The sequence below is a fragment of the Tachysurus vachellii genome, chromosome 3 (assembly GCF_030014155.1).
Source record: "Tachysurus vachellii isolate PV-2020 chromosome 3, HZAU_Pvac_v1, whole genome shotgun sequence".
Lineage (NCBI taxonomy): Eukaryota > Metazoa > Chordata > Actinopteri > Siluriformes > Bagridae > Tachysurus > Tachysurus vachellii.
The window spans coordinates 33,825,298-33,852,515 of record NC_083462.1 but is presented as its reverse complement, the minus strand read 5'-3'; the positions used below and the strand labels follow the sequence as shown (position 1 = coordinate 33,852,515).

The following is a 27,218-nucleotide window of genomic DNA, read 5'->3' as shown; positions in this document are numbered from 1 at the left end:
GTTCTGTAAGGTATGTCAGGTTCGGACCATTTAAAGATTTAAAAACAAATAATTGTACTTTAAACCTAACCCTATAATACACCTGCAGCCAGGGAAGTGAGGCCGAAATTAGTGTTAAATGTTCGTATTTCCTCGAACCAGTCAAAAGACGTGCAGCAGCATTTTGGACTAACTGAAGGCGAGACAGAGAAGACTGGCTAAGACCAATGTAGAGTGTGTTATAGTGGGGGGATTATTTATAGTTTTAATATTGTTATTAGTTTTTATTATTATTATTTATAATGCAAGCATTTCCCCTGCGTTTTCTATTAAAAACATTATCCTCTGCCAACGTCCATGACAGCTGATACTCACAAACCCTCACTGCCTCTGTGGTGATCAACTGATCTTATACCTTCTTTCACTACAAGCTCCTTTAAATAAAACATGCCGTATTTATTTATTTATTTATTTATTTATTTAGTTTTGAGTGTGATCCTTAATCCCCTGAGTTTGCATCAAATGTTTTTTTTTAAATAAAAACCAAACCCACACTCCATCCTCTGTCTGTCTGCAGTTCATGACAGAAGCAGTTCATACTGTAGATGCAGCTGTCACAGCTCAGGTTCAGAAAAAAAAGCACACAGACCTTCAATTCTTTATTTACAGCTTTCAACCACACACCAGTTCTAAATTATCCTTAATTTAAATTATCCTTAATTATCATAATTATGCTATTAAAATTTAAATAGCAGACATGTGGAATATGGTGTCTACAGTAACACAAACATCTATTTATGAATATGTGTTGATGCTGTATGGCCTGGTGACAAGCCGTTTCTGGGACATTGTAGGCAGGTGTATCAAGCCAACATGGATGACGTTGTGATTTCATCCAGGGAATACCTTATCAGCATGTAGGGGCATGTTTGTGTAGTTACTGTACACTATGGTCAACTCTGCAAACTAACTCATAAACAAGGGTTCATCAGTTCCCACAATCTGAACTTAAACCACACTACATTGTTGCCTAAACTCAAGAATCCACAGCTAAAAGAATTCCAACTGCTTTCTTTTCACAAAAGCTCAATCCAACTGAGAGGAACTATGAGATCAGAAAACAGGAATTGCTGTCAGTTAGATGACCATCCCTTTGTACATCAAGGAGCCTCCAGCATAGACACTACAGGCTGTTCCTGATTCTCAGTGACACAGAGAGCAGCTCTAAAACTTCTGGAGGAATCTTAGGCCACCACCATCAACAACAACACCAATGTAACCCCTCAAGACTCTCAGTATAATACTAGTGTGAATATGCAAGATTTGACAAATACAAGTAAGCAATTATGTTGATTAAGCTAATGAGTTGATCATCGGCCCCTATAAGAAATCTTACAGTTTGTGACTTATGGTTTAAAATGATTCTTTCCTTAGGAGATTTTTTATAGTCTATGTATAGATCTGTGTTGTCGATTAGAAGGTCAGAGATTCAAATGACACCAAGCTGCCACTGTTGGGCCCTGGAGCAGGGCTCTTAACCCTCTCTCTACTCCAGGGAGCTGTATCATGTCTGGCAATGTACAGTATACAGACCGCAAGATGGGATGTGTGAAGAAAACAAATTCACTGTGTGTGTATGTATCATATCGTCGCTGTCAGACGGAATCCTCGTATCTCCAAAACCGTTATTTTTCAGGAAATTAAAAAAACGCCGTACCTTATCTGCAGTACACAGGGTTTAGTCCGCGTTGCAGTGGATTGTCTTGCGCTAAATTCCTGTCCTCAGACGAGCACCAGAACTAGCGGGGGTCAAGATTTTTTTTTTCTTTGAGCCCAGTGTTTTGAAGACATTTACCTCAGAAGACGTGTTGATTCGTTGCGACTCTTCTTGAGGAGAAATATGCCGTGAAGCTCTCACACGGAGTGAGGAAGAGGTGGACAGTTGAAGTGTCCAATGGAGTTATGAGATTTGTGCTCAAGCTATTTTCAAGACTTTAGATTGGTTAATAACTTGTAAAAATAACAGACCCACATGGGAACTGACCAATATCATCGATATGTGAAAAAATATGAAATTGACCAAATTTGGACATACGAGGTTTCCGCCGACAGCGACGATATGTTCTTCTTATCACTGCCCCATCAACTATACAGATTCATTAGCAAAGATTTTTGAGCTAGCTCAAGAACTAAGAATACAGTAGCTCGCTCACACTTTCAACTAAAATATTGAAGGTTTTAGATTCCAACAATTTCATACATTTTAGAAGCTCTTTTAAATGTTACAAAGAGTTATTCTTTCCAGGCCTCCCTATAACCAGTGACATGTTTGTGGCCAGAGAATCGAGGCAGGACACGAGACAGTGTCAAGGGCAATGATGGGATCCAGAATAGAGCCTCAGACTAAACTGGGACAGGTTTAGGAGAAAGAAAGGAGAGTGGAGTAGAGACAGAGCAGGGGAATAGAAGTGATATAAAGGTTGTAAACTGGGGTACAATGATATACACTAGTGTCAAATGAAAGCCTCAGAATATGGGAAACAAAAAACCTTGGAGACCACGAGACTAGAAAACACAGAAGGCAAGAAGCAATATATAATAGCACAACACAAAAGGATCAGAATGCCATTCTACGATTTTAAAATAGTATTTATTTTATTTCAAATACAAATATATCAACCAATATCAGATGGACACATATTCCATAAATAGAAAATGGCTGGTCATCATACATTATGTGTAACTACACAAGGCAATGACAGCTGTATTACAAACTACCAAAAGGAGGTTTTTATTTATTACTGACGTAAGTTTCAACCAATAAAAAAACTGTTAAGTGGTAAACGTTATAGTGTTATCATGTTTAGAATAATCTTTGGGGTTACAACTCGTCTGTGAAAAGTCACAAAAAGAATCAAACACTGTTGCCTCTTATTCAAAGGCTTTACAGACAGCCGTAAGCGACTTTTATAAAAAACGAGGTATGAATAGATAAACAGCCAAATTTAATTCTATCTATCTATCTATCTATCTATCTATCTATCTATCTATCTATCTATCTATCTATCTATCTATCTATCTGTTCTTAATTTAGTTTGTTTGATAAACTTTCACTTCATATCTATTTTGTGACATAATTAACAGTTAAATTAAAAGGAACTCATTTTTCAGGCTAAAACTTTTTGTTCCTCCCCCAAATAGATAAATTGCTGCCTGGGGCTTTAGATAGAAAGCGGGGACAACAGGATATGTACAATATAACCAGAATATTACCTCGTCCCAACTGATATCAGCTAATAATCTTTGTAGTTTAGCTGATCTTGATTAGGCTTTTTAATATTATTATCAATAATGTTTAGATTATCTAAGGAAGAAGAGATATTTAAGCTACTGGATGCAGTCACATTTAAAGTGGAACCATGATATCAGATACCAGTAACCCAAAACTAACAAGTGTCTTATTGCTAGTAACATTCACTCATTAAAGACATACTTTCAGGGCCACTCTGCCCTCTATCCCTGTTCTATTCTCTTGCCCCCTGAGCTGGGACCTGATTAGCAACTAAGGTGATAATAAGAACTTGACGCTCCTCAACTTTTTTTCTACAAAGTTAAAAAAACTTTAAACATTTGGAAGTTTTCTGTGCTAACAAAAACTGCCATCAGCACCTTTTCTTCACTGTGGGATTACGTGTAAAACATTTTCTCACGTTAAAAAAAACGGTGATCACAGCCTCCGTCTCATGGAAAGAAATACGGAGCACATGAGAGTAAGTTCTTTTGACTCAGTGTCATATTGTCTGAACTGAACAGCTTCACACATTAAATACAGGAAGACTTGAGTAGAACTCTGTATTATTATAATAATAAATCAATAAAATATAATAATAATAATAATAATAATAATAATAATAATAATAATAATAATATACTTTCAACATCATATGTAAATATAGATCATTTTCACATTTATCTTTTTAAAACAACTAACCAACAGCAAAAAACATCTCATTACACAAATTGTGCGATACACAAAAGATAAAACATACAGTATGTGTTTCATATTAAAACTTTTTTTTTTTTTTTTACATTTTACAAACACACTGATCTGGTCAAAATCCACTATCTGCTGAGGCTTTTCATAATTTCCCTTAACACCTGTACGGATCTCATATTTATCCCAGATATGATGAGGGATGTGATGAGATCTGAGTCAGTCTGTGCAATGTTAATTACGTGTGTGCTTTATATTACATGTGTATAATAATACCAGGTGCTTCAGTAGGCAGAATCTGATGGTTATATCCAGTGATTAGACAAATGCTACATGTTTGAGAAAACAGTCTCTGATATCCCAGTATTTTCTTCTGTGTCAAGAACTCTGTTATGAGGTCACCAAATTGTAGATCAAACTGAAAGACAAGAATGGAAAATTATTCAGTTCAGCTAATTTATACAGATTAAACAGATTCGACAGATTAAAAAGAAAAGGGAACAACAACAACAACAACAACAAAAATGCCTCAAATTATTAAAGCAGTATTTATGTAAATGTTCGCATTATAAAATAATAATAATAATAATAATAATAACCAAGGACAGTTACAGCCACAGCAACCATATCTATACCCCATAAATACACTGTCTCTCTCTTACACTATATATACATTATATAAGACCTGGATCTTACATGTATAAGAGGTTCAAACACTGTTTGAAGTCGAAGTAGTAGAAGATTAGAAGAATTCATGTACTGCACAGAGCTCTGATCTCGACCTCAACATTGCTAAAGTGTTTATTGCCCCATGTATGGAGTTACCCACTTACAATTGATCCAATCCTCACTCACTCACTCACTCACTCATCTTCTACCGCTTATCCGAACTACCTCGGGTCACGGGGAGCCTGTGCCTATCTCAGGCGTCATCGGGCATCAAGGCAGGATACACCCTGGACGGAGTGCCAACCCATCGCAGGGCACACACACACACACACTCTCATTCACTCACGCAACCACACACTACGGACAATTTTCCAGAGATGACAATCAACCTACCATGCATGTCTTTGGACCGGGGGAGGAAACCGGAGTACCCGGAGGAAACCCCCGAGGCACGGGGAGAACATGCAAACTCCACACACACAAGGTGGAGGCGGGAATCGAACCCCCAACCCTGGAGGTGTGAGGCAAATGTGCTAACCACTAAGCCACCGTGCCCCCCTGATCCAATCCTAAATGCTATAAATGACTCCTAGTTATCTGTGACTGTATAATAATCATTATTTTCAGCGGTAGGAATGCTGCAGTGTTGTACTAACAGTGTTAATGGTAGACACCCACCAGTAGAGATAATAGAAGAAGGAAAGCACGAAGAAAGACATCTTGCACCAAGCCTCTTTCTGACAAAACTTGAGCGTATCATCATTCATGACACTTGCAGGGTCATAAAGCAGCTCCTTGGTGTCTGTGGGACTGTGGAAGTACCTGCCGAAAACGTGGAAGAACACAGGGTGGGTAGTACGCAACATTGCATTACTTTTCTCTTGCTTAGGCTCTTGCTGTGTAATGCTTCATTCACAATTTAAGGATTGTAGATTTTCCCCAGTGCACACAGTATGTGCTTGTAAATGTTCAAATTGTAATCAGGGTTTAATTCTTCTGGTGAGTCTGAAACTCAGAGCACAATGAATGTGACTAAACACCCGTGTGCTACAATCTAAATGTGTTATAGCAAACCACAGTGACTTTATAAAAGTTATATAATGGAGTACTATAAAATGATGCTAAAGTGTATTATAATACTTATTATCATAATCACAGCACAATGAGTGAAATTACAGAGCAAAATCAACAACAGCATAATAAAATAAGCCACAGAACAGAGCCGTAATTAAATACAGGCTACATCTGATAGAATTATATATTTAAGACAAACTGCTTGACTGAACATAATGAGTGTCTATTATTAGATAAAATGGTAATCACGATTTGCTCTACTGCATAAAAATGTACTGCATTTTAAATGTACAGACCGGATAGTAATGAACCGCTCATTGGCATGTATAATGGCTTATAGTAATCGTTGATATTTTCCTTGCATTTGCTGTTTAATGTCCATGAAAAGCTGGATTTAGTTTGTGTGTCAATGTGACTACAGTAATTATAACTCTGAGCTACCTTTTTTGCATTGACAGGTGAATAAACAGCATCTAAAGTTTTTATATTCTCTTTAAGTCTATATTTCATGTAGTTTCAAGTAATGAATTTTAAAGAAAATTAAAGACTTAAACCAAACAGTTGCCATTTTCCACTCACTAGTTTCAGTGCTCTGCACGTCACATTCAACCTTTAGGTCATTCAGTCTGTAGGTCAGTTTATAAACGCACACAGCTCTTGTATAAAAAGTGATTCTTGCCTATAGTTCATGTTTAAGAATCTACACAAGGCTCATCCTTGTGTTTGTGGTGTTAAAACTTTGTTTAATAAAGTATCTACACTTGAATCTGCCTCTATGATAAATCTGTGACTGTAAATATACTAGAACTCTACCTGACTACTGTATATCGATGTTAATTATGCACAAAATGTCTCTCAAAAATCAGCAGAATCTGAAAATCTAATTCCCGTCCACAGAGAAGCTTTGACCTTAGTCCTTGGCTATAAATTGAACTACTTCAGTTCATTTTCCTTAGTTCTGCAGTAACTAACACTAGAACACAGAAGAACATCCTCATACAATGATAAAGTCATGAAGGCTGACATTAGCCATTAATCAGGTATAAACTAGACAAGGCTGAACAGGCAAATGATAAACTGACTACAGTCAGAACAAGAAGAATCAGGGTTAGGATCGTGAGAATTGTAGTCCACGTCTTTAGGAGGTGCAGACTTAAGAATTTACAATTCATTTTTTACACAGTCAACACACTGGTACTTTTAATTCAATTTATTTGCAGAGAGCTTTTAACAATTCACATTGTATTATTGGACTTCCACATGATGTGCATATCACCTGAGACTCACAGCCGTGAGCAATTGAGATTCTCACTCACTCGCACACTCACACACTCTCTCACACACACACACACAATAACACTTAATCCCTCACACAACATTTCAACTGGAATGTTAGCTCTATAAAATCTAGACTGTCCAAATTTAAAATATTTCACATTTGCATCAGAAGCACCATCAGTATCCAGACAACTCAGGATAACTCAGCTGCTCTTAGCATCAATAACAATTTGTGTAAATCTAATATTTTTAGCAAAACAATACCAACCCAAATAAAACAAAATGATGTGAAAGCATTTACATGACCAAAATAATAGAAGGAGTTGGCTCAGGTGTTTACCTCCATGTGTTGTAGAAAAGCAGCGGGATGTTCAGGCCCACAGTTAGCCACTCTTGTGCACACATGAACATGATACAGAAGAGACCATGGATTGAATACTCTGGAAGCACCAGCTAGTGGAAAGACAGACAGTGGAGGTTACCATTACTTTGGTTGCTATGGTAACCCAATATAACTTCTGAAGTCCATACAGTATATCTATATAGTGATGTACAGCAAAAACACAATATAGTCTACTTAGTATAAAAAGACTTAACATTTAACTCAAAATTTAAAACGACTTTGTACTTAAATATTTGTGGTATATATATATATATAGTAATGGGGTAAGCCCAATTACAAACGTTGTGACACCACAGTTTGGAAGATCCGGCAAAAGTCCTATGAAACATTTGCAAAATATGAGTTTGCATATCAATCAATATTATTAATCAATCAGATGGGGTTAAATGTTCCAAAAGGCAAATTTCTGTTGCATAAATGACTGAATCAGGAGGAAAAAAAAATTCCCTGTGCATCATATGTATTTTGTATTAGATATACTGTGCTTGTTTGTAAGTGAAAAAAATTGTAGTGAAAAAAGTAGTGACCCACAATGTTCAGATTCGAGCAACAATGCAGCATTTTCTTTTGGGTCAATAGACGAACCTCTTATTCAAGACCTGTGTTTATTGCTCATTCTTATCCCATATCAAATGGCTGCTTAAATCTGATTGGCTGAAAGCAAACAGTTTTTATTTAATTACCAGATTGTCATTGACAATTTACATGTTCAGGACCACTCACTCACTCACTCACTCACTCACTCACTCATTTTCTACCTCTTATCCGAACTACCTCGGGTCACGGGGAGCCTGTGCATATCTCAGGCGTGAGTGCGAACCCATCACAGGGCACACACACACACTCTCATTCACTCACACAATCACACACTACGGACAATTTTCCAGAGATGCCAATCAACCTACCATGTATGTCTTTGGACTGGGGGAGGAAACCGGAGTACCCGGAGGAAACCCCCGAGGCACGGGGAGAACATGCAAACTCCACACACACAAGGTGGAGGCGGGAATCGAACCCCCAACCCTGGAGGTGTGAGGCGAATGTGCTAACCACTAAGCCACCGTCCCCCCTGTTCAGGACCAGATCTTCAAAAATAAAAAATAAACTAAAATAATAAATAACTGAATTAAAAAATGTAACAATACACATTTATTAAAATCATTTTATAGCCGTAAGTCTGTTCTAAGGTTAGTCAGGACACTGATGGGAACATCTGTGGTTGTTCATGTAGGTCATGAGTTGTAAAATAAGTGCAAATCTGTAAAAGCACTTTATATCAAAATAAGAGTTATGCACTCTAAGTACACAAATGTAAATGTAAACACAAATTTACACTTCAATAAAAAGAAAAATAATAGAAATAATTATAGTAATGACCCATGAATATGAATTTCAGTTAAAAAAAAACTATAGTTTAAACTAGTTGTTATAAACGTAGTTAAACTGAACAGGATTGAAGCAGCATCCATTCCAGAGATTATATTTTGTAATGATAATATACAGTATAATAATACATTATGTGATCATTGTGAATCTATAAATAAAGCAATCTGCAATTTCATTTATTGAAATTCTTTATGGAGTTACTGGATACTAGCTACTGTTTCAACACTATCATCTCATTGCAGAAAAATGTAGTTAGTTATACTAAAGATTTAAAGCTACTTACAGTCCGGCAATAAAGTTTATAGAGAGTTGCTTTTCAGAGATGGGCGACTCGAGTCATATGACTTGACTCGAGTCAGACTTGCGTCGCAAATTTGAGACTTGAGAATTGCTCGACAAATATTAAAAAAAGACTCGACTTGACTTTGACTTGACAGCATCAACTAGTTTTGTGACAATACAGCTACTTACGAATATAAACTGTAGAGTTAAAAGTGTGTGTATCTTGTTTATGCATTTATTAAATAATTCAATAAAAGTTTTTTTTTTCACTAATATCCACTAATATCTGAATACTGAGGTCTTTTCTCAGTTTTGGGCCACAAAAACACAAAAACAACAAGTGCATGTCATAGTGTACCCTAAAAATTTGTGTTTATTTTTACTTTAATTCCACAGCTATTTAAAAGGGAAGTTATATATCAGTTGTTAAGCTGTTGATATGAAGGTTGTTGGGTTCAAATCCCAGCACCAGCAAGCTGCCACTCCTGGACATTTGAGCGAGGCCTTGTATAAATGAGATAAAGATACATCTTTGTATGAAGACGTCTACTACATGTAGGTAGTCAGACAGATATCTAAATTTTAAAACAAATCCAAGTTATAAACCTAGACTCCATACAATAGAGTAAATTATTTGACTTGCATTTTAAAGGAAGCCTAGGAGATGCACAGAAAGGATTTATTTCTAGGTGAGAACATTAAAGGGTTAAGTTCTGACTGATGAATGTAACACAAATGGAGGTGAAATGGCCAAACTCAATGTTGTGCACTAACCAATTAATTCTGTTTTCAACTGCGTTTGCGGGGGCACGGTGGCTTAGTGGATAGCACGTTCTCCTCACACCTCCAGGGTTGGGGGTTCGATTCCCGCCTCCGCCTTGTGTGTGTGGAGTTTGCATGTTCTCCCCGTGCCCCGGGGGATTCCTCCGGGTACTCCGGTTTGCATGGTAGGTTGATTGGCATCTCTGGAAAATTGTCTGTAGTGTGTGAGTGAATGAGAGTGTGTGTGTGTGCCCTGTGATGGGTTGGCACTCCGTCCAGGGTGTATCCTGCCTTGATGCCCGATGACGCCTGAGATAGGCACAGGCTCCCCGTGACCCGAGGTAGTTCGGATAAGAGGTAGAAAATGAGTGAGTGAGTGAGAACTGCGTTTGCTTTTTGAGTGCTAGCCTTCCGATGCCATGTGTCATGTTTTTCATGTTGTTGTCTTCATCTCTGCAGAGCTGGTGTTCTTTCTCTCACTCTTTGTCCTTCCTAGCTGCAAAATAATTATCCAGCAGCTACCTTCTGTGCCTGTATCTGTTTAAGAGAAATCTTTTGGCTGCTCCCCAGGCAGTGAGCTACCTGACATGCTTGTCATACCACTCTCTCCTTTAACTCCATCCTTATAATCTGCAGTTATTTTAATGTGGCTCATGCCCTTTCTTTTTGGCATGATGTAGACACACACCCGACTGCTCCAGATCATCTGCCAAAAGCTCTGCTTTTATAGAGATATTCTAGAGTAATTAGCAGCCAAACGTGTATCTGTCTACTAATTACTCTTTTAATGATGGAAAAAGAAAGGTGGAAAAAAAAATTTTTTTTTTTGTGAAAAAAAATGCATATTTAAATCTGTTGTTTTTGAGGTCAAAAACAAAACTGAGTTCTTTTGTTTGTTTATGGATTGATACCAAGTGTACTGACAGCAATTTGACAAGAAAATCAGACATATCATTCAAAGTCATAAGAAATAAGAACAATAAGAAAGTGACTGAAGAAAGTAGAAGAGAACAACAGTGAAACAGATTCTGTCCTTTGTCAACTCTTTGTCTCTATCTCAAGCTTTCTCCATCTCTTTCACTACACCCAATGTTGTAAAGTCATGTGATACACACTCCGGTCATGAATATTATGACTGTTTGTTTTTTTAGCCAGTATGCCTATGCTGAAAAGACGTCAATAAGCTACAGATATGAGACAGCGTTGTACAACAGTGAACCTGCTAGTTAGGATTGACCCAGTACAACACCAGCTAGGCTACAGAGTACTGAATCTATAGAACATTGTAGTCTGTAGGCCAATGCAACATACTTACAGACACAGTCTAGATCAAACCCCTAACATCCGGATTACCAAACCATTTGACAACATATTGTCTTATGTGTCCTTTGTCATCATTATTTTTGTTGAATGTATGTATTTAAATGATCAAACTCCTCATGGTTGATATACTATGTCAAAAACACTAAAAGGCTATCAGGAGATATGTTTTCAGAAATATTAAATGATTATGACATTTTGTTTGTTTGTTTTTTTTTGGTCAAGAGTGTAAGGAGGAGGCATACGGCTGTGGATCCATTTGCAGCTTAGTTTTAATATCGATCAGAAGAGTAGTCAGTAGTCAGTCAATGATCAGGACGGGCAGAGGTACAAATATCAGAGCAAAGGCAAAATCAGAGTCGAAAACAGGCAAAAGGTCGGGGCAGGCAGAAAACAGTCAGAAGAGTCAGAAACAAGAAACAGAGTAATACAAGGAAACCAGAACACAGGAAAACGCTCAGAATGACAGTACAGAGACTAGTCGAGACCTCGCACAGATGTCAAGGTCATGTGTGGTTTTAAAGGGAGCAGAGATGAGCGGCGGCTCGTAGTTCGTGACAAAGAGAACCTGAAAGTGTGTGAAAGTTCCTATAGGATAACAGATGTTTGTTCAGACTATTCATTACACACATTTTCAGTGGGGTACACTGTCCGTATTCAAACACACACAGATAATGAGAAGCCCATGATGAATGGAAGACTTTGGCCAAAAGGAATTAGTGTTGTGTCTGTGATGCAGACACAGAGTTCACAATGACCCATTAGTTCCTCAGGAGGTCTCAGTTGCACAGTTATAAACTGTTGTAGAAATGACATTACATTTACATTATTTACTGTAGAGTGTCACCCAAATGAGGATTGGTTCCCTTCTGACCCTAGTTCCCCTCATGGTTTCTTCCTCATATCAACTCAGGGAGTTTTAGAAACTTCATTTTAAACTTTAAATGTATTTATTTATTTGTTTATTTATTTGTTTGTTTGTTTTTATGTGTCTATTTATTTATTTATATTAAAAAAATTTTCTGCTTCTATTCTTCTGTAAAGTGGCTTTGAGACAACATGAATTATTAATATTGCTATACAGATAAATTTGATTAAATTGGCACAATTCTTGAGATGGCCCTGTGTGAAAAAGTGTTTGCCCCCCTGTTAAAACATAACTTAACTGTGGTTTATCACACCTGAGTTCAATTTCTCTAGCCAAACCCAGGCCTGGTTACTACCACACCTGCTCACAATCAAGAGATGACTGACTGACCTGACTGACAAAGTGAAGTAGACCAAAAGATCCTCAAAAGCTACACATCATGCTGAGATCCAAAGAAATTCAAGAACAAATGAGAAAGAAAATAATCTTGGATGTCACGAAAGACCCCACAACAACATCCAAAGAACTGCAGGCCTCAGTTGCCCCAGTTAAGGTCAGTGTTCATGACTCCACCATAAGAAAGAGACTGGGCAAAAATGACCTGCATAACAGTTTTGCCAGAAAACATTTTGATGATCCCCAAGACTTTTTGGAAAATACTCTATGGACTGATGAGACAAAAGTTGAACTTTTTGGAAGGTGTGTGTCCCATTACATCTGGCGTAAAATTAACACTGCATTTCAGAAAAAAAACATCATATCAACAGTAAAATATGGTGGTGGTAGTGTGATGCAGCAGGACATTGATCCTAAACACACCAGCAAGTCCACCTCTGAAGGCTGAATAAAAGTCCTGAACTGAATCTTATTGAGTTGCTGTGGCATGACCTTAAAAAGGTGGTTCATGCTCGAAAACCCTCCAATATGGTTGACTTACAACAATTCTGCAAAGATGAGTGGACCAAAATTCCTCTACAGCCCTGTAACAGACTCATTGCAAGATTGCAGTTCTTGCTGCTAAGGGTGGCCCAACCAGTTATTAGGTTAGGGGGGGAAATACTTTTTACACAGGGTCATGTAGGTTCGGATTTTGTTTTCGTTCACTTTTGTTATCTTTGACTAATATTTAAATATGTTTGATGATCTGAAACATAAAAGTGTGACAAACATGAAAAAATAATTTAAATCAGGAAGGGGGCAAATACTTTTTCACACCACTGTATATATATATATATATATATATACATGGATGCAAAATTAAAGCCATTTTAGTAATGTTTAGTATATTGTCATTGTTTGTTTGAAAGAGGAAAAGGAGTAGGTTGTGATATATTTAAGGAGGACTTTCAATGTGTAACTCAGGTATTACCAAACTAGGGACCACACATGGGGTTGTTAAAAATATTGAACACAGATTTTGTGCACTGATATTCGGAAATGTTGCTGGGAGTCACATATAGACAGACCATGTTGAAATGAATTGGGCACATGTTCTTTTGGTCTTGCTGAAATGTTGCAAACTTTTCAGTACAACATCTCACTCACTCACTCATTTTCTACCGCTTATCCAAACTACCTCGGGTCACGGGAATCTCAGGGGTCATCGGGCATCAAGGCAGGATACACCCTGGACGGAGTGCCAACCCATCACAGGGCACACACACACACACTCTCAATCACTCACGCAATCACACACTAGGGACAATTTTCCAGAGATGCCAATCAACCTACCATGCATGTCTTTGGACTGGGGGAGGAAACCAGAGTACCCGGAGGAAACCCCCGAGGCACGGGGAGAACATGCAAACTCCACACACACAAGGTGGAGGCAGGAATCGAACCCCGACCCTGGAGGTGTGAGGCGAACGTGATAACCACTAAGCCACCGTGCCCCCCTCAGTACAACATCGCTGAGCATAACAACACTAAATTTCTAACCACAAATTCTACAGTCGGACTGGAATGTTTTGGCTCTGTTCTTCCACATGTACAGTATATAAGTCTTTTGAATAATGGACTCTGGTTGCATCTATTTCTTAATATGTACAGAAAATATCATATCGAAGTAAACCAGTTATTAGTCAGTGCATGACTATAAACCACTATAACTATACCACTATATATATATATATATAACCACTATATATTTAAATAACTATAAACCAGTTATTAGTCAGTGCATGGAATATTCATTTGTTGTTTTCTCCACTTACATTACACAAAAAATCCCCAAAAATGTTTTTAAATGTAACTAACTAACTTTACATTACAAAAATGTAACTGTACACATATTCAAAGCTAGTAAAACACTAAAGCTAAAGCTAAACACACCTCACTCTGTCTCGCTTGTTCACATCGGTTCCTCAAGTTGATTGACAGATATTTCTGAGAACACCAGAGCTGCTGAGCAATCTTCCATCAATCTGACAGGCCAAGGCAGAGCTAATTATAAGAAGGGCATGGGCTTGTCAGACTTAAAGCTATTGAAAGGTATTAAAAAAGCAAACACTGTGAAATATATATTTACATTCATACAAACATCTTTGTATCTGAGACCCTTTTTATTTTATCTTTATTATATCTTTTTAATAGATGTCCTGGGCAACACTTCTGAAAGTGTTGAGTGTGAGATGTTTAGTCATTCTACCTCCATTGTTACTAAGCTAAGGCTCCCCAACAGGAGCACCGCTCCTTTCTGCTCCCCAATGAAGGACCAGCTGAGAATCCTGGAGATCTGGTTATAAGAAACTAATCTGTGTGCCAGACATAGTAGGTAATCTTAGAGTCTTAGGCAAGCATACAGTAGGTTATCAAATGTCCTTGTTCATGTAGGAGTTAATAAAATACACCTTTGGCTTCATTTACGCTTAGCATTAAAATGCGACCTGCATCTGGATGTTGTCCACAGACCCATCAAAAAGACAAGTGTAAAAGTGTTTGTGATTGAAATATTATTGAACAATGTGGCCTGGTTTGGAGGTTTTGCAGGAAGCATTGTGACTGGATATGCTTAGTATAATGTAAACACAATCCAGCCATCGTGGTTGCATTCACAGGACAACGCACAAAACCATGCCCAAAACATCACACAAAACCATCCCTCCTCTCTCCACACCTATCTGAAAGATGGAGGACACTTGGCCATGGAGCGTGTGTGAGACTCACACATTTATATCATTGTGGAGCAATGCAAACAATTAAGCTAAGCTTGAAAGTAGCTACAGCAATAAATCAGTAACAATATCGAACCCATTTGTTTCTTTTTACTGTTTCCATTACACCAGCTATCCACCTTAGTAATATTTAAAACCTTCTCATACTTCTCAATTTACGAGATTTGTAAAATCTCCTGCTACTGAAAATGTTTATTAAAATAAAACCCACCACTTTAGGTCAACTTTGCAGAGCCAAGTCTATCCTCTGTAGACTTACATATTGCAATGTAAAGAGAGATCCGATCAGATATCCAGATACAGTAGTCACGTGATGTTGATGAAAAGTGCAGTGTCCTGATTGGCTGCTTGATCGGATTATAGTGAGCGCATTTTAATGGCAAGTGTAAATGCAGCCTTTGTCAGTGTAAAGTTACTAAGAGGTGTGTAAATTAGCGAAGCTGATATGATGCTGATATAATATGCTCTTGACCTATCCTAATGCAAAGTTTTAGAATTGAGACTTTGTGACAATGCTGAGGACAGGAAGCAGACAAACAGGCTAAACTAAGACTATCTGCCTTCTGTCATCATTCAGGAACCACCATATTGCCTTTGGTCAAAAATGTGCAAAGCCAGCACCTTCAACATATTAAGATTACTGAATATTAGCTTTATTATGTCTACAGAGCATATTGTAAATGAAACACTGTGTAAAATTTATTTATAAATATACTTTTAAATATATTTTATACTTATTTTATACTTATTTTATACTTATATAAATTTATTTATAAATATATTCTACTCAGACACAATAATAATAATAATAAAGAGTTTGCTTTCATTAATCATTGTCTCATTTAAGGCCATTTTCCTCTACATGTCTTGACACTACATTTGATAAGGTACAATGCATGAATCATAAGAACAGGCGACTTCAACACACCTCTATTTTTTATTGTTTAATGTTAGCAGGGAGCAAAATTTTCGTATAACTACAACAAATTTCATGTTCGCATGTGCACATATTATAACTGAATACAAAGTATTTATGACTTTTCATTAATTTTTAAAAAAATTTTTTATAAGACTATATACAGTTGAAATTTCTAAACATAATAATATATCATCTTTAAAACCTGAAGTCCAATCAGCATCTTAGCATGGTAAGACTGTAATTAAACATCCAGCCTCCATTACCTCCATTACCTAGCTCATTTAAAGTTACCGCCATCTGTAATTAATGGAATGATGCTGACAAAATGGAGCTCCTGAGTCCTGAGGAGCATCAAGAGCTTTTCAAGTGCACTTTCCTCTCACTACCTAGAATTACAGGGATGTGAATGAGAGGCACTTCATGCTTCACTTTACCTAATGTGTGACTATTCAGGTGCCACTCTCTCTCTCTCTCTCTCTCTCTCTCTCTATATATATATATATATATATATATATATATATATATATATATATATATATATATATATATATATATAAATATATATATATATATATATATATATATATATATATATATATATATATATATATATATATATATATATATATCTGTGAATTGAACCTTTTCAGATAATTGCACATTACCAACTTAGGAATTGATACATGTCTATTAAATTGTCCTTACAGAGGTCTAACCATCCTTTATGAGGAATGAGATCAGATAATGGGGGCACGGTGGCTTAGTGGTTAGCACGTTCGCCTCACACCTCCAGGGTTGGGGGTTCAATTCCCGCCTCCTTGTGTGTGTGGAGTTTGCATGTTCTCCCCGTGCCTCAGGGGTTTCCTCCGGGTACTCCGGTTTCCTCCCCCGGTCCAAAGACATGCATGGTAGGTTGATTGGCATCTCTGGAAAATTGTCCGTAGTGTGTGATTGCATGAGTGAATGAAAGTGTGTGTGTGTGCCCTGCGATGGGTTGGCACTCCATCCAGGGTGTATCCTGACTTGATGCCCGATGACGCCTGAGATAGGCACAGGCTCCCCGTGACCCGAGGTAGTTCGGATAAGGGTAGAAGATGAGTGAGAGAGAGAGAGAAATCAGATAATCTATAGACAATGTGCCTATCCTGAAATAATGTTCCCTTATCTGCATGTGTGAACATTTCATTGAAGTCAAACTATATTGCTGTATATATATCTAAAAATATGCATAACAATTATCTGCTCAGTTTGTTTGCTTTGATGACTAATCCAGCTGCAGTTTCTATTTTACTTGTGGCAAAATGTCCTCATGCATTGGGTGTCAAAAGTGCTCCTAGTCTTCAATTACTGTCTTTTTCTTTTAGCAGTAGCAGTAATTAAGAACAACAAGAAAGTACACAGATTTTCTCTTTGAAGGACACCAATTCTCCCAATATAGGATTGAATATGAACTGAATTTTCAACTTAATTGTTCAGACTTTGCTTTCAATTTCCTTGTCAATGAAACTGTGGGTCGGATAAGCGGTAGAAAATGAATGAATGAATGAATGAATGATGAAACTGTGGGTTGTTAATGGCTGGAAAATGAATTCCATATTTGTAAACCGGTAACACAAGACCTGCAGTCAGCTTCTATACAGTAAATAATATAAGTGAAGCTACATATACACAGCAGTTTTGCTCTAATCATCTTTTAATGATAATCTTGAATTGTGTATATTCCCAATTCACAGTGCACACTACATGATTTTTATACATATTACCCTGCATCCACATTATTAGCAATTTAAATGCTAATGGCCAACATTATACCAGTGCACTCCCCTAATATTCACTGAATCATTTTCTCATGTTAGGTGAGAGAAAAACATATAACACTGAACAGTGAAGGGCCAAAATCACTGATGGAAACTTCAATCTGAGCCAGTGGATAAACTGAAACTGGGCAGTAAACCTGGTAACATAACAATTGACATTTTTCCAATCTTCATTTGTCCAGTATGGGCCAGTCTGTGTCCACTATAGATTATAATATTCATATTCTTGGCCTATAGAAATAAAACCCCATGCGTCAACGGAGCAAATACTTTTTTTTTTTATATCACTGTATCTTTCTGTCGACCTGACCGTTGTTCTCTGACCTCTCTCAACAACAGATTTCAGGGTATACACACTGTCTATATGTAGTTTATCTGATCTACAATTCCTGTAAACTCAAGATACTGCTGTGTGTGAAATGCCTAAGACATCATCGGTTTCTAAAATATTCAATCCAGCTGGTCTGTCACCAACAATCACACCACAATGAAAATCAACGATTATTAATTACCCAATTCTGATGTTTAAATTATAGCTTTTGATTGCATTTGCAAGATTTCATGCACTGTTCTGCTGCCACGTGATTGGCTGGCATTCCCAATAAAGTGGCCAGTGACTGTTTTCCCTATCAAGTTGATACTCAAGTGGTTTTTGTGTTCCATTTTGTGCTAATATTGCTGATATATGAAATATAAGACATATTGGGTATTTAAGTTATCTTTATAAGTCACATACCTTCAAAAATAAGGATCAATCTGAAATGTATTGCTAAGCAGAAAATAGAATATGAGAGGTAACGGCTGTGAGAAGAAGCTGATAACATTGGAACAGAAGCAGCATGAAATGCTTCTGCCTAGTACGTTGTCTCTGAGCTCTGTGACAGGTTAATTGGTCCGATGCTGCCAATCTGAACACTGTCTATTTCCTCTGAGCCACAATGATGCTATTTTTAAAGCAACCCGTCTTTTCAAAGGGAAAGATTGTGCTTGTTTTACGGTTAGTTACAAGATATTTTCATATTTTCTGAAAATCTTTAATGATCCCAAATGTAATAATGGCATATTAATATTTCACCATGTGAAATATCGGCAGCTTTCTTTTTCTTTTTGTTTATTTACAAAATTATTTTTATATTATACAAAATCAGACTGTTTAATGCTCAGAAATATAAAGTAAAGCTACAAGAGCTACATCATGTGACCTACATGCCTCTGTAAGCACATAAAATGTTCATGTATACATAAATGACCTCAAACTTCAATTAACTGAAGCAACGATGTAAAGAAGATGAAGTTTTTGAGATTTATAAACTAATACAGAAATTGTTTACGTCACGTTATAGCTGATAAAAATGGTTCTACTGTACGTGTTACTTTTTTTTTACTTTTTTAGGAAAATGACTACTTGTGTATTTGTTATTTATAAAGATGAATCTTTCTGCTGATCTACACATGTATACGTCTTCATTTGGCAGATTTTTTATTCTATTCAATATGCTATTCCAAACACGTAGTTGACAGGAGAGACAACAGCTGGAAAATAAATCAATTCAACAGAAACAAATGCGAGATCAAGCCTGATAAAGGGTGAAAGATAGCTGGTCTTCGCTTGTCACCAGCTTTAACTGGTCAGCTTGGTTCTAGATTGTCAGGCTGTCTAGAGCTTCAAATTAATAACACCATAATTAGCTCTATCCTGAATGTGACACTAATCACTGGGATCATTACATGCTTTTCACTCTTATAACACTCCTTCACAGGGCAATGTAGTAATATATGTATATTGTATGAGCCTGTATGAGCCCTAAATTATTAAAACCGAATCCCTTCCACTGTTTAAGCTTCCTTGGCAGAGTGTTCGAACAATGTGATGGTCATTGCACACGCACCCTTGTATAGTATCTCATGCACCCGCAGGCCCGGCTCCAGATATGAGATGAAAGGTGGGCTAAGTGGTATTCTAGGTCGGCCGGTGGGGGGAATGTCTCTCATGTCTATAGTTTTAATACCATATGTTTAAGACAATTTTTAGGGTTGTTTGTTATTGTTGTGTTTGTGTTTTCTTCATTTTTAATATTTTTTGTACATATTTTGGAACTATTTAGTAACTTTATATATATAAAAAGAGTTAACATGTTTATTTTTACATTCTCTCTTTTTGCATTTATAATTTTTTTTGACCCCTTAACAGCTCTTGTATCAATTAAGTAACTTTAGATTTGATAAATAGGGGCAATAAGCACGTCCGTTTACCTCAAAGGTTGCGTGAATGTGAATGAATGAGCTAAGTCTGTCTGTCTGTCTGTCTAGGAGGGGAAAAAAGGGGGTTGGGCAGAAATTAGAAAATAATGTATCTCGAGCTGAATTGAATATCACACCAATTTTGTGATTGGCTGTTATGTGGTGTGGGGCCAGGGTGGGCAAAGCCTCTGATTGGGTGGGCCAGGCCTGTGCACCCGTATGTGTAGTTTTCGTTCCCAAATTTCATCCTGCCGTTAATTTTTTGAAAGCGATGATTCATACTGAGTACAAAAATGTTTTCTCTATTTTATATTGTATTCATTTGACTAATGAAGAATTATGCATTCCAGTGCATTCAGTTCATTTAAAATAGATTTATTTAATCAATCAACATAAAATATATTAGAAGTTTGAGCAAAAACATTTAATTGTGTATGCTGAATTTACACACTGACAACTTTCGTAGGTCTTTAGGTCTTTACACTTTGTCTGTTCTCTTTGCGTATAGAGAACGTTGTGTAGATGGACCTTCATAGAATGCTGCAAGGTCACAGATCTTCAGTGCAGCTCTTGATTGACAGTCTGCAATGGTTTGCATTTCAATTCAGCATCCTGAATAAAGATAGGAGAAAATTAGAGAAGACATCAATCTGAATTTAATGAAAATTGTTCCCATTCCCAGAACTGGATAAACATTCTTTTTCGTAATATTTTCAAAAAACTAACCAAAATAAAGTATGGCTAAATAATAGCTACACCGATCAGCCATAACATTAAAACCATTGCCAGGTGAATAGCATTGATTATAACGTTGCAGTGGCAGCTGTCAGGTGGTGTGATATATTAGACAGTAAGTAAACAGTCGGTCCGTCAAATTGATGGAAGCAGGAAAAATAGACAAGCGTGAAAATCTGAGTGACGTTGACAAGAGCCAAATTGTGATGGTTAGACGACAGGGACAGAGCACCTTGTGGGATGGTACCAGTATGCTAGGACCTACTAAAGTGCTCCCAGGAAAGTCAGCATTGTGTGAATAGTTTTCATCAGTGAATAGTTGAAGACTTTGGCAGGAAGGAATTAGTTTTAAGTCTGTAATGAACTCAGACACCTCAGGAGGTCCTTGGTTACACAATTCCACTTGACTATAAACTGTCGTAGAAAGGACATTATTTACATTTACATTATTTACTGTCCAGTGTCACACAAATTAGGATGTGGTTCCCTTCTGAGTCTGGTTCCTCTAAAAGGTTTCTTCTTCATATCACCTCAGGGAGTTTATTCTTGCCGCCGTCACCTCAGGCTTGATCTTCAGCGATAAAAATTAGAGGTAAATAATAACTGAAGTTTAAAATGTACAATTTTTATCTGTTTCTATGCTTCTATAAAGCTGCTTTGAGGCAATGTCAATTGTTAAAAGTGCCATACAAATAAAACTGAATTGAACTGAAAAATTAAATATCCATTTTCTGGTTAGATACGGCTTTCTTTTTTTTTGATGACCTGGTATTAGGTGCCTGTTAACATGTCAGCAAAACATGCACCTAAACTCTCGGCACCTCTAACACTAACAGTAATGAAGCGACAAAAGGAGCAGATTTACAGTATATAATAGGATACTTTACGGTACTCTGCTTACTCGGTCTAGGGTTGTTAACAAATACAAATTGAAGCAATGAAATTTGTGTTGCTTTTGTAAGACGTCTTTCATGTAAAGCATCTGATTCGTGATATTATTTTGAACTTACACTGTGCGTGTCGGTGTGTAGGACTGTTCCGAGGACCTGCAGGCAAACACGACAACACAACATTAATTTCCACAGTGTTAAATATCACACAAAATTTCCTTACGTCTCTAATGAAATCAAGTCTTGTTTTGTTTACTGGAAACAGAAGGAACTGTAAAATACATGAATGTTTTTTTTTAAATGTCATCTTAACAAGTTAACTATCAAAGCTTAATTAACAAAATGTCCACCAGCAGATGACTAACAAACAGAATAGGAAAAAACTAATCAGTTAGTTGGTATTTAACATTTTACAGTTTCTATTAAAAAAGAATATTACTTTATTTAATATTAACAACTGTTTAGTGATACTTACCCCATAAGTGAAGTCCATCCTGTTGAATCTGTCCATTAAGATCTTGTACATTACAGCTTCATATTCTTCTGCCTCTTCTGGTCGTCCTCTCTGTGGTTGGGGCCACTGGATATTGTATTTTGTTATACCAATTACTGTGATAACCATTTTGGCCTATTTCCCTAACACTAAACATCATAAAGTAGCTCTTCCCTATAGAACACACCAAAGTCTATCCCTTTGTTTTCTATACAGTAAATACTCTGTTTGTCTCAGTAAACTTTGAAGTTTTGCTATTTGACCACCGACTCTGTGTGGTTCTTCTGGCAGTGCGACTTCCCCAAATCTAAGTGAACTTAAATTCTGTCAGGTGGCTACTGTACATTACTGACTGGATGTCACACTGCAACACTGTCCAACAACAAATGGATCTGTTTTGATAAAATGTATTTGCGTGTGTAATTAGTCTGTCTGTGTTTTGCCCTGTTTCTGTCTGCTGTCTTGAACTGACGTTTATTGACTGCTCCGCCCACTCGTTTGTTGCCATGGACACTCATTGAACTCATTCATTCCCTCTTGTGTGTTGTCATAGTTACTTATTGTCTCTGCTTTGTGATTGGTTGCTGTCGGTTATATATACACTGTTTGTTCACTTCCCTGTTGCTAGTCGTTGTCTATGTTTCTATTTCCTGTTAGCTCTGTTTCTGCCTAGTTTTGTCTGTTTTCTTGTTTTTGATCATTAAATGTTTAACTGCATTTGGATCCTCACTGGCCTTTGCCTCTTCACGACAGCATGTATAATCCTGACAACGTCCACCCAGAAAAAAAAAAAAAAAATGTTCAAAATGTAAATTATAATATAGATTCAGAGACAACAGGAGAACTGAGTTGTGTTTTTGATATAATACGTAAAAGGTCCAGTGCAAACAGGTTTTAGGGATATTTTAGATGCAGTAGAGAGCTATAACAGTATTACAGCTCCAGATTGTTTAAGCCATTTTTGTTTATCCAGAGCGTGTCGAGGAAGTCGGTGTTGTCCCATCATTTTTAAGCCAAATTGCTCTCTGTTTTTTTGAGAGCTCAGTCTTGGAATCATAGTTTAACTGAAGCATTCTGGGGTCCACAGGCATACTGTATTCAATAATTACTGATAATTTATAACACAAACTTTTCCATGTAAAGGGATGAGGCAAGTTGTTCATGTGGGCACATGTTGCAATAAGGACTACTGGGAGAGTTACTTTGGTTTCTCATTTCCAGTTTCTATTGGTTTCCAGTTTTTCAGGAATTAAAATTGGAAAGTAAAGTGTCTGCTTGACGTTAATAAGGACTACAATAAACCTTAATAGATTCGTCACCAATGAGTTTACAGAAATAAATGAAAGTTTACCTATTGTGTAAATACCTATTTATACACATAATTACATATTCATTCATTCATTCATTCATTCATTTTCTACCGCTTATCCGAACTACCTCGGGTCACGGGGAGCCTGTGCCTATCTCAGGCGTCATCGGGCATCAAGGCAGGATACACCCTGGATGGAGTGCCAACCCATCACAGGGCACACAAACACACTCATTCACTCATGCAATCACACACTAGGGACAATTTTTCCAGAGATGCCAATCAACCTACCATGCATGTCTTTATGCCGGGGGAGGAAACCGGAGTACCCGGAGGAAATCCCCGAGACACGGGGAGAACATGCAAACTCCACACACACAAGGTGGAGGTGGGAATCAAACCCCCAACCCTGGAGGTGTGAGGCGAACGTGCTAACCACTAAGCCACCGTGCCCCCCTTGTATTACATATCATGGTATAAGAACCGCTGTCTACCAACTTTTGACATATGGTAAATATGGTTGGTGATATCATATCAACTGTAAAACATACCACTTCCAACCATGCACACATTCAACTTTCACAGTCTCTTCACTATTTCATCCCATCACATGCCTAAGCATGCCATTGGTTCTTGTGCTCCCAGACTAGGAGACCACTGTTCACCAGCCAGACAGACGAGTATATCCAGACTGGAAGACCTGCCAACACACGCTGGCTTGCCTGGCAGACCAAGCTGGACAAGCTGAGAGGCTAACTCTCACTATCACCAGCTAGACCAGTCTAAAACCAGAAAAATAATGTAATGGTTCTTCCGACGTCTTTGGAAGAACCATTACAGCCACAACTAAACTAAATAATGTAGGCATTTGGCAGTAAGCAGCTAGTTTAACCTTTATCTTCTCACTAACTATAGTGATATAGTGTGTGCTTTGTTTAACTAAATATTTTAAATATTTTTTTACCTTTCGGAGCAGACAGCATATTCTCTCAATGTTCCGAAGTCTTTCACGCTGTTGAGAGAAACAAACAACTTGTAAATCCTCCATAATATTCATTTCAATATGCTGAGACTTCTGTGAAAGGCTTTATGCGATTGATTGAGTTATCGATCATGAGCAAAGGGCTCAGAGAGAAAACACATGGTGTAATGAAAGAATAATCAGCATCCTCTTCATGAAAGAAATATGTTCAGAAAGATGTAAGACTGCACAATGTGATTGGTTTGATTCAAAAAGAATGTTGGACTGAACTGGTTATATAACAATGAATGAATATAGTATAGCGTTTGACCGCACTATGCTATTTTGAAAATCACCCCAAGAAGTGCTCCTGTGTTGTGTCAGGATATTCTCCAACCATTCTTATTGCAAACTTTCCCCAGGAGAACCCAGATCAGACCAGATCAATATCTTAACTCTACCCCAACAGCAGTCTCCTGAATACTAGCCTAGATTTACCTCCAGTTTCCTGCCTTGTTTATATATAGGCGAAGAATTTTACCAGATACCTTTTTTACAGGTTTCTTTCCAGTCTGTGTTGAATAAGTTCTGACTGCCTTACTGTTTCCATGACTCCTGCTGTCATCTTTAATTCTTTCAACAAACCTCTCACACATTAATCCTCTCTCTCTCTCTCTCTCTCTCTCTCTCTCTCTCTCTCTCTCTCTCTCTCTCTCTCTCTCTCTCTCTCTCTCTCTCTCTCTCTCTCTCTCTCTCTCTCTCTCTCTCTCTCTCTCTCTCTCTGAGCCTCCATTGTTACAGATTACCGTGCTGGCCAGGAGATGCAGAAAATCCCTCTGTCTATGCTTTCTTCTGGCATACCTTCCTAACAGATTGTTATTGATTCTGAAGTAAAATAAACTCGAACTAATAATGTCAGTTTATATCTTTGATGAGATAATCTAGCTTGTGTGCTTGCAGTTGTGAATGCATTATGAATGCAAAATATGAACCATTTATTATTGGTTTATATTATATTATATTACATTACATTACATTACATTACTTTACATTACATTACATTATATTATATTATATTATATTATATTATATTATACATAAACCAAGACATCACACAAAAGACAATACACAAAAGCAGCGCTGATCAGTGTACATACTGTATATTCTATAGTACAGGGGCAGAAATACTGTAATGAGCACATAATATAGTAGCAGCAGTTATATGACGTATCGTAATGACTTGTGCAAAACAGCAATTGACTGAAATGTGCAAGACAGCGTGTGCAAAGAGCAAAAACAATGTGCAAAACAGCATGTAAACAGTTTGATATGTGTGGGGCTGAAGACATGGATGTATATTGGAAGAGTGTGTATTTGGTATAGGTCAGCGCAGTCCATACAGTTGAGCGTGTGTATATTGTGCTTGCTACAATTCAGTTCAGTTATTGAGGAGTCTGATGGCTTGTGGAAAGAATCTGGTACCGGTACTGCTTCGGTACCTTTTCCCAGACTCAATGATCTTCTCAGCTGTCCTCACTATAGGAGATGGTGCAATTCCCAAACCAGACACTGATGCAGCTGCTCAGTATGCTCTCAATGGTTCCTCTGTAAAATGTAGTCATGATGGGAAAGGAGATGGGCTTTCCTCTGCCTTTGCAAGAAGTAGAGATGCTGCTGGACTTTCTTGGTGATGAGGTTCTCCGCTAGAGGAACATCAAGAAATTTGGTGCTCTTGACGATCTCTACAGAGAATCCATCAATGTTCAGTGGAGAGTGGTCAGTCTGTGCTCTCCTGAAGTAAACAACCATCTCTTTAGTTTTAACAACATTCAGAGACAGGTTGTTGGCTCTACACCAGGCAGCTGTTGCACCTCCTCCTCTGTATGCTGACTAATCATTCTTGCTGTTGAGACCCATCATGGTCCAGTAAGACTGGTAACTGGGTAACTGGTAACTTGATGTGCCTCATGATGAGCTTAACAAAGCACTTCATTACAGTGGGTGTGAGTGCAATGAGACTATAATCATTGAGGAAAGACGCTGTAGACATGTTTGGCACAGCGACGATGGTGGTTGTCTTGAGGCACGTAGGAACAACAGCACTGCTAATATAAATGTTAAGATGTCAGTGAAGCACCCTGCCAGGAACGTTATCTGGTCAAGCACCCCTCCGTGGGTTCACTATGAATAGAGTTCCTCTCATGTCAGCCATGAAATCCATTGTTCTGCACCTCAAACTTTAGCATTAACGATGTACACTCCGACAATAAAACATCCAACATTCACAAACTCCACTAATGATGAGCTGTTGCTCGAAACAAGCACAGAGTTCCTTATACCATTCTGTGTTGAAAACAGGATATACAGTATGCCTTTTTTATGCCCTTTGATATATCTACAGTATGAGAATACAGATGCCCAAAACTGACAAGTTTTACTGAGACTGACAAGGGAGAGTTTGCCATCCCACTCACGCAGAGAGCATGGCCAATTGGGCTCTCTTTGGCCCTTGGTAAAGGACAACTGTGGCATCTAAGATTATAGGAGTAGATTAAACATTGTAGAAAGGTCCCTTTTTAAGGCATTTGCTTTACCTTCTATTTAGTGGATACAACAGTTAGTTTTCCTTCCTAAATCTCAAACCAAAACGCAAATAATACATTTT

General features: G+C 37.5%; 1 protein-coding gene across 1 annotated transcript in view; it reads right to left on the bottom strand.

The window, feature by feature from the left end:
- Window positions 1-4,248: 4,248 nt before the first annotated feature.
- Window positions 4,249-27,218, bottom strand: part of cnih3 (cornichon family AMPA receptor auxiliary protein 3) — a 34,883-nt gene continuing 11,913 nt past the window's right edge. The window contains exons 3-6 of the mRNA XM_060865072.1: window positions 24,557-24,604; window positions 7,335-7,447; window positions 5,321-5,464; window positions 4,249-4,391 (exon numbers count right to left, since the gene is read on the bottom strand). Coding sequence (XP_060721055.1) covers window positions 4,364-4,391; window positions 5,321-5,464; window positions 7,335-7,447; window positions 24,557-24,604 — 333 coding nt within the window. The 3' untranslated portion in view covers window positions 4,249-4,363. The remainder of the gene's footprint in view (window positions 4,392-5,320; window positions 5,465-7,334; window positions 7,448-24,556; window positions 24,605-27,218) is intronic.